General features: G+C 32.1%; 1 protein-coding gene across 1 annotated transcript in view; it reads right to left on the reverse strand.

The window, feature by feature from the left end:
- Positions 1-258: 258 nt before the first annotated feature.
- KLHL1 (kelch-like family member 1) overlaps positions 259-8,558 on the reverse strand; it is a 146,012-nt gene continuing 137,712 nt past the window's right edge. Inside the window, exons 8-10 of the mRNA XM_010003488.1 lie at positions 5,805-6,017; positions 1,437-1,608; positions 259-318 (exon numbers count right to left, since the gene is read on the reverse strand). Of these exons, the coding sequence (XP_010001790.1) occupies positions 259-318; positions 1,437-1,608; positions 5,805-6,017 (445 nt within the window). The remainder of the gene's footprint in view (positions 319-1,436; positions 1,609-5,804; positions 6,018-8,558) is intronic.

Genomic DNA, 8,558 nt, shown 5'->3' on the forward strand with positions numbered 1-8,558 from the left:
GAGAACAGTATCTGGTCTTACTACCCTACATTCACATATTTATGCCTTCAACAGCCTGATTTTTTCTTGTTCACAGGCTGTGAACAGTTTTTGTGATTTTATAGGGGACAAATACTAAATATTTCTCACTTCAAAAATTCTTAAAGTTTGCGATCAACACAGTATTCAGTGTAAATCCTTGTCTTCATGAAGTTATCATTCTCATTGTCTGATAGAAAAATAATAATTTCACAGTCAGTAAAATCTTAAGCAGTGCTGTTATGGTTGTTTGATGACTACAACACAGGCACCAGCTCTTCCAATATTTAAGGAAGCCATCTGCAGAAAAAAAAGATACATATTAATTGAACAGGGAAAAGCCACGCAAAAAATTGCCAAAGGGTTGTGTCAATGTTACTCTAAAATGGTCAAAACTTATGGGAGTATAAACCACTAAAAATAAATACAACCCACAATATCCTAGTATTGCAGTTTTAAAGTTATTTATTCACATATGAAATTCTTCACCTTAAAGTCTCAGAACAGAAAAAACAAGTAGTGATTTCAGATGTGTTGTCAATTTTTTGAATTGTTGCAAAGGGTTTCTGTAATCTGTAAAGTCTAGCTGATGCTTCCACTTTAGTACCTGAGGCAAGGTCAAGGCTCCTGATAACAAAATTGTATGGTTCCAGTACTTTTAAACAGGTTCAAGAGTCCTTCAGAGTAAGACTGGCAGCTTTAGATGCTATTTTTGACAACAACGCCCTCTTTACAATGATAAAAAGAAATAGGCATTTTTTAGTATAATACATCTGGCCTATTTTAAATGTTTATTTTAGGATAAAATCATGCTTTCGCAGGATGTATTTTTCTTCACTAACTTTAAAGGGAACTTAGGGTGATTAATTCAGATACAAACATCTACACTGGTAGGACAAATACTTTTTCAGAAAGTCTTAAAACTGAATTACTAACTGAAAGTGTTGAAAGAGACCTGTTTCTTTTTAAGGCTCTGCAATGAATCCAAATCTTTCCAAGTACTACTGTGACATAATAAATCACATTACTTCTACAACCAAACCACCAGTCTCCAGCTTCTTATATTGTATCACTGCTTCTATTATATTTATTAATTCTCATGTGGTTCAACATTTCAAAATATTCATCAAACAAACAAACAGAAAAAAGGATTTGAAGAACTACATGAAAACTTGGCCTTTTATATGAAGACCCTTCAGCACATGCTGATTACCAATGAAAATTCCATATTAATTTAGTTATTTTTTATGACATTTCTTCTGTAGGAGAAAGATGAGAAATGTGTTGTTTGTTTGTTTTTTTGTTACCAGTTTTACAGCCATGGCAAACTCAGATACTATAATTTATTTTTTTAAGTAATATTTTAATGTACAACTATCAATACATAGAGACAAAAATAATTAAGACTTTATTATTACCTGCGTCCATTCATTAGTTTGAGGGTCATATGCTTCCATAGTATTCAGGTATGTTTGACCATCATAGCCACCTACTGCATATAGTTTGTCACCAAGGAGACAGACACCAACAGCATCTCGAGGCATATTCAGTGGAGCAACCATTGTCCACGTATCAGTTTTTGGATCATACCTAAGGAAAAAGAAGAAACTGAATGTCCAGGGAGAAGATAAGTGTCAGTTCATGTTGATCTTCACTTTGTGGAAAAAAAAAAAAAAAAAAAAAAATATATATATATATATCCTTTATCATCCTATCCAAAATATACTTCCTGACACTAAGAAGAAAACATGCAAGTTTATTGCGTTTCAAATCTAGACTTCTAAATCTTGACTAGAAACTTATTCAGATGAACTTTAGGAATAAACAAAGGTATTTGTGAAGTAAGGTGTGATAAAAAGAGATCTCAGAAGGGTATAAGAGCAATATCTGCCTGTATGTATATTTTTATGCATATATTCGATATAAGAGATTCTTGTAGCATCATATTTTCTTTTTCTAAAATTGTATTACACTACATTTTAATTTCTAAAATTATACCTGACAATGTTCACAGCTAGGAAACATCTTTAAGAATTCACAGAATATGTGTAACTGCGCTGGAGTTAAATTCTCATGTTATTTGCTTGTGAAGAGAGCAGTACTGTTTTTAAGATATAATTAGAGGAGAAAAGAAACATTTGAGGATAGACATCCTTTTACTGACTTCAGCTCTTTGCTTAAGTGTAAGATAAGTCACACTTTGGGCTATTTCTTTTGTATTTCTCTTTCAGTTTATTTCTCTAAAATAATTACAAAGTAACTCTAAAATGGCTAAAAATCTTATTTATCTACAAGTCCTCTAGTATATTTTTATATAAAATCAGGCATTAAACCATTTTCTATAGGAACATTTTTTGGAGGAGTCAAGTTCTTTAAACTTCATTTCTTGTAGCCTAAACTTCATTAACTAGAAGTTGCTAATCCTACAAACAGTTGTATTTTCCAGGCCTAATACAAAGGCTGACTGTAAGACCACCTGCAACTATTTCAGTCATTCATATTTTCAGTAGGCATTAGTCAGAACATTGTCTGAAGTCCCCCATTATATCATAACAATGAAAAAAATTAAATATAAACATTGTAACAATGTTGTTACAGTGCTTTGCTTGTAACTGCCTTTTGGTATATAAATATTACCTTGAAATTGAACAATAATTTTCTTTAAACTTGATTAAATGGATCTTGACAGCTAAATACATCTATTGAAAAAATTCTACTGATCTACAGACTTTTAATCCTCCTGGCTTTATGGGGACTTCTTAGAAAATAATATGATAACATGTTAAACTTTTAATGTTTAAAATACCATTAAATTGATTGTGCTGGTTTTTTTTACTTCATTAAAAATTGTATTGATTTCATGTATTCACATTCTTTCATTTTGCTCTCTTTCGGTGAAAAGTTTTGAGTTAGAGTTTTTAAAACTTGGGAGGAAAATACTTTAAAACAATGCCTGAATCTGTGAAAGGAAAATGCATATGTAATGAGCAAAAAAAATATTATTTTTTACTGGATTTTTACTGGCCCTGTATGTGTCTTAGCTGAAAGATCTCCAATAAGTAAAAGCACCAGTGACCATTGTATCTTCATCTGCCTAAAGGCAATAACTTTTAATAAAGCATTTTTACTACTCTTGAACTGCAAGGGCCAAGGTGAGAAGGTGCAAAAGCAGGGAAACCAAATACAAGTGACATATTTGGATTTTTAAAAAATATTTATTTTTAATAAACAGTTGAGCAAGGGCTAAACAGAATTCTTACAACTCATTTCTGTCCATAAAACAGAATGGCACAAGAACCTGTTTTTTGTAATTGCCAGGAAATAGTCATTTCTTATGTCCTTTTACCTGCTAAAAATAACTGTACATTTCATCTTGATAATAACTAGGCTGCCCAAGGGTGAGAAGGGTTATAATAAAAGTTCCTGAATGTGGAAAGAAATCAATCTGAAATCAAGGTGATATGAAGGGGAACAATTATAGAACTTTGCTTTTGTTTTTAGTAGCTGTCAAGTTTTGAGCAACGTTTGGAAAAGAAAGCTACTTTATAACATACAGCAAAATGTTCAAAAATTTTATAATTCATAAATATGAGCTAGTTATTTTACCTTTAACAAGGAATACAACATTGTTCTTTCCCAGCTTGTCAAGAGCAGAAAAGACATTATTTTATTTTATAATTCTTGAATCCATGGAAAATCATTTAATCAACCTTAGAAATCCTTAAACTGGAAGTCCTAATTACTATTGAGGAAGATTTTAGCAGTAACATGTAAAAAATGATGTATCTGCTCTGACTAGGTTTACATGATCTGAAAAATATATTTTAACACATTATGTCTGGTTTCACAGTCATCTTCTTTGAATGAAACACATCCTAGCATGCTGTATCAGAATGACAAAACTACTGAAGCAGAGACTTATTCCTGAAGAAGAATGAGACTTCATTAAAAAGACTGATGATCAAATATTTACAGAGAGTAAAACTTTTGAGAGACATGAAATAACTCTCTATAATAGAACTTGGATGTAAATACAGAGACACTATATCACATCCCAGCCACCTTTTAAACTTACCAATCACTGAGAGGGCCGTGAGAGTTTTTTCTTGTCTTGTTAGAGTCCAGCTGTTAATTCAAATCTACTCTATGAAAGCAAATAGCCTTACAAGCTCTGGCTTGTTAGTCTCAACTTTTAGTCTGGAAGTTCACTGCACTTGAAGTTATTTTTTTTTTTTTTTGTTTTTTTTTTTTTTTTTTGTTTTTTTTTTTTTTTTTTGTTTTTTTTTTTTTTTTTTGTTTTTTTTTTTTTTTTTTGTTTTTTTTTTTTTTTTTTGTTTTTTTTTTTTTTTTTTGTTTTTTTTTTTTTTTTTTGTTTTTTTTTTTTTTTTTTGTTTTTTTTTTTTTTTTTTGTTTTTTTTTTTTTTTTTTGTTTTTTTTTTTTTTTTCAACCATTGCAAAAATACCTGCATGAGGAGCACTGTATGTCATTCCGATACCAGTACATAAAAAAACTTAAAAGATATGTGGTATAGTTTGCTGTTATAATCCTACCTGAGAAATACAAATGTTGATGGGCTGTGATTTGTCTTCAACAACAGGAGGTTTTTCATCTCGAGAGACCAAAAACTGGAAGAAAATTTCCCTTGCATGCACCAGCAAGCAGAAATATTTCATACTTCTTAATATTGTCACTAGTAGTATTAAATTAAATTTACTTCATTGAAAAATCTGGCTATTCATCCTTATAAATAGAAGCCCAAGAAGACAGGCCCTGTAAACACAGGCAACACGGGATTTCTCTGAACTTTTCATCTGTTGAAAATGAGAATTGAAGTATTTGGCAGTCTATGATATTTACTTGTATACAGCAGAGATGGGAATGAGTCTAAAACTGAGAAAAATAATATGGATAGCATAAGAAGCAAGTTTCAACTCCCAATTTTTAGATTGCATATTGGCTAACTGTCGAATGACAAGTCAGATTCCAGAAACAGTGACAGACATTTGAGTAAAGTTTAACCTCTTCAAAAAAGATAAATCTCTCCCAGCAGCTATGTCTATTTTTCTGTTGAGATAAACCAACTACTCCAATACATGCTTTAACCTTTACAACCGGTACATATCTAGAAATTATTCCTTATTCTATTTTAAATCATACAGAAATAGAAAAATGTCAGACTCATGAAACATTTGAAGACTACTTTCAAACTGAATGCTATAATCACTCCTACTGGCCCTATACTTTTTTTTAATTTGCAAAATATCCATCTGCAAAATTCAGGGCACTGTAAATCCAGTTTGTAAGGCTTATATCAATGTGTTAGAAAATGGCAGTATTGCTTAAGAAAGCAGTATCATACACTGTAAATATCCACTACTTAAGCAGTTCTATATTTCTTCTTTGCTCAGCTACATTTTCGGTTAGAAAATACTTCTAAACATAATTTGGTGTTATAAAATTATGTCAAGGCTGAGTTTTTTATCTCTGCAAATTTTAGTTCATGACTCTGCAATGTGTAATATCATGCCTTAAAAATAGAGACTTCTTAAGTGAAATGTGAAGAGTTTTGTGTCCATGATAATAAATAGTAGTACTCTGAAAAAAACTGGGAAGAAAATAAACTTCAGAGAAACTGTCTTCTACAAATCTCCATGGAATTTTTCAAGTAAACAACAAGTTGACATTTCTTGGAGTAAAAACAACTTTATTTTTGCCATCATTTAGCTAAGAAAATTATGCTACTGGACATTATTTCATAGTAAAAAATACATGTATAATTGGATACCTTTCTACATAATCCAGCAGTCGGGAACAATGGTTAGAAGCAGGAGCATCGTGGCCTCCAACTGCATAAAGAAAGCCATCACATGTAGCCACTCCTACACCTCCTCTTCTCTTACACATAGGAGCACACATATTCCACTTGTTTGTGTGAGGATCATAATATTCCATTGAACTCAAACATGAACTTCCATCCCGACCTCCAACTGAATATAACCTAAGAAAGTCCACACACACACAAAAAAAAGTTAATAAAACAAAAGCTCGGAACTGTAGAAAAAGAGCATCTGGGTTTTTATCTGACATCAGCAAACAACAACAACAACAAAAGTAAATCTCATTTAAATTTCATATGGTCAGCAAACACAAGTGATTTTATTTTATTACCAGATTCACACACTACTTGGTGCTTTGCTCACCTGAAGAGAAAGAAAGATATTTTCTTTCTGGGAGTAGATATTTTTGTTCTTCCGTTGCACCATAGACTGCCAAGAGTGCCATAAGAATGTAAAAAAAACCCCAACAAACAAAAACCAAACTACATAAGTTTTGTATGCTAGTCCAGAATGAACACTTATGGTACAGACCAAATTTGCAGTGCATTGCAGAGAAGAATATTGCATTGTGTTTTAAACGTGGATTTGTAAAAAGTACTACCTTGATTTCAAGGATCTTGGTTATACTGAAGAAAAGTCTTGGTCAAACTAACATTCATGTATCTGCTCAGCAAGTAAGAAAATGATACCCCTGGGGATTGTACATTGATTTTCTTCATTAGAATATATTATGAGGAAAATTTTAGGATGTTTTAAATTCAAAATGGTAAAAATGCGATTTTAAAAAATATGTTGTGTTGGTAACCATCTGCAGGCAAGAAACTTGTTTCCTTTCTCCTTTTATAATAGTTCCCAGGAGTAAACAGTTCTGACTGTTCTTTCTCACTATTACCACGCTGCATTCATTTCTTATATGAATAATTTTGCAGTCTGTTGCCTTTTCTATAGTACCTGGAGATTAACTAATAGAAATGCAGGCTATTTTAAAGTCCTACCACTGAGCAATGTAGGACGTAAAAGCTGTCTATGTAAAGCAATTGTTCAGTTGGAAGCTTTTACAGTCCTAAGTGCTCCACGAATTCAGAACTACATAAATGTGCATTTGACACTATGTTTTGTTGGCATGGATGCTGAGGAATAAAGAAGTACCATACTACCAGTAAATGTGTCACTGAAGCCACAGAACATTTTTGGTACTGCCTAAGAGATAGACTCTAAGGTAGCCAGGAGAATGCATACTCTTACATGAGAGATGTTTAAGCAAGTAAGACTTTTGATAACTATTTCTGTGCATCCAGCCCTAAGACATCTAAATTTCTATATGATTATCAGACATCTGTTGGTGGGATCCAATTCAAGATTAAGACACCTACATGTATGTGTTAATCTCTCAGTGTCTACAGTGTCTAAATTGCTGTTATGCTCAGGGTAGTCAGCCAAGCCTAAAGAAAATTTTGGTTCATCAGCTACAAGCATACAATTTTTCTTCAGCAAAAAATAAGAAATGCAGAACAACACTAAAAAAAAATACTAAAATGTGGTCCAAATACATTTATAACAATATAAGTGTTTACATGTAGGTGTCTGCAAAGGTGTTATCCTTAATTTCAAAGATGGGACTTGTTTCTGCTGTCCACAGTGATCAACATTTAATTGTGACACATAGTGTACTGTAACATTCTCTGCAGGCTGACAGATATGACAAAAAATACACAGGAGAAGAATACATGATTGCTGGAGGTCAAGCAGGCTATGCTGAGGCAATTCAAATGGCAGTAGACAATTATATGTAGATAAGTGAATTGATCCCAAAAAATGAAGATCAAAGATAACAAGTCTGAGACTTCCAAATAGATTTCTAACTCAATATTTGGAAACCTATACATTTCATATAATTTCTAAAAAATGCAAAATACCAACATTTCTGCAGAGTTCAGTATGAATACTCATGTGTTCCCCTAGTCTGAATACCTGCCACTTTGTTTATTTCTTCTGGCATGAAAAGTTCTTATCTATTGCATTCTTTTTGAACTGAAATAAATCTTCAAACTGACATCTCCACATTGAAAGTGAAGCACGCTTTTTCATTCCTCTATTTCAATTAAGAAGCTAAGGCATTCCAAAGTTGCTGGTAAAGAGACAGCAATCACTGTTCATAAGTAACTGATAACAGTTTCACTTAGCAATTAGGACCATCTGGTTTTTGTTAAAATATTTTATGCTATTCAGAACAAAACAAAATGAATTTCCAAAATTAGATTTTGGAACTATCATTTTACAGTTTGATTGTGTTTACATCTCAGCAAAGAACAGCTCATAAGACTAACAATAAAAATTTATTTCACAAAGGTCTAGTTCAGTCAAATAAAAGTGGGAAATTGAGTAATTTTCTTAAAGCTCTGGTTGTGACTAAGCCTGAACACCTTAGTCAGCAATTGCTTCCACTCTTCAGCCTTCAGTTTCCTAATCCATAGTCACAAAGGCTCCAAATGACTGCAGGATTAACTCTGCAACCACTGCTGAATATTCAGGATATTGTACAGTTAAATTAAACTTTTGCATTACTTTGATGCAAAGATATTTAGTATCCTTATTTCCTTCTTAGTGATCACAGTCTTGTTTTATTGGATGACTAAGAATGAATCAATGTTTACACTTTGTCTTATTTTGTACCAAATTAGGACAAAATTTTCTGTAGGGAA

This window comes from Chaetura pelagica, unplaced genomic scaffold (assembly GCF_000747805.2).
Source record: "Chaetura pelagica isolate M959 unplaced genomic scaffold, ChaPel_1.0 scaffold106, whole genome shotgun sequence".
Lineage (NCBI taxonomy): Eukaryota > Metazoa > Chordata > Aves > Apodiformes > Apodidae > Chaetura > Chaetura pelagica.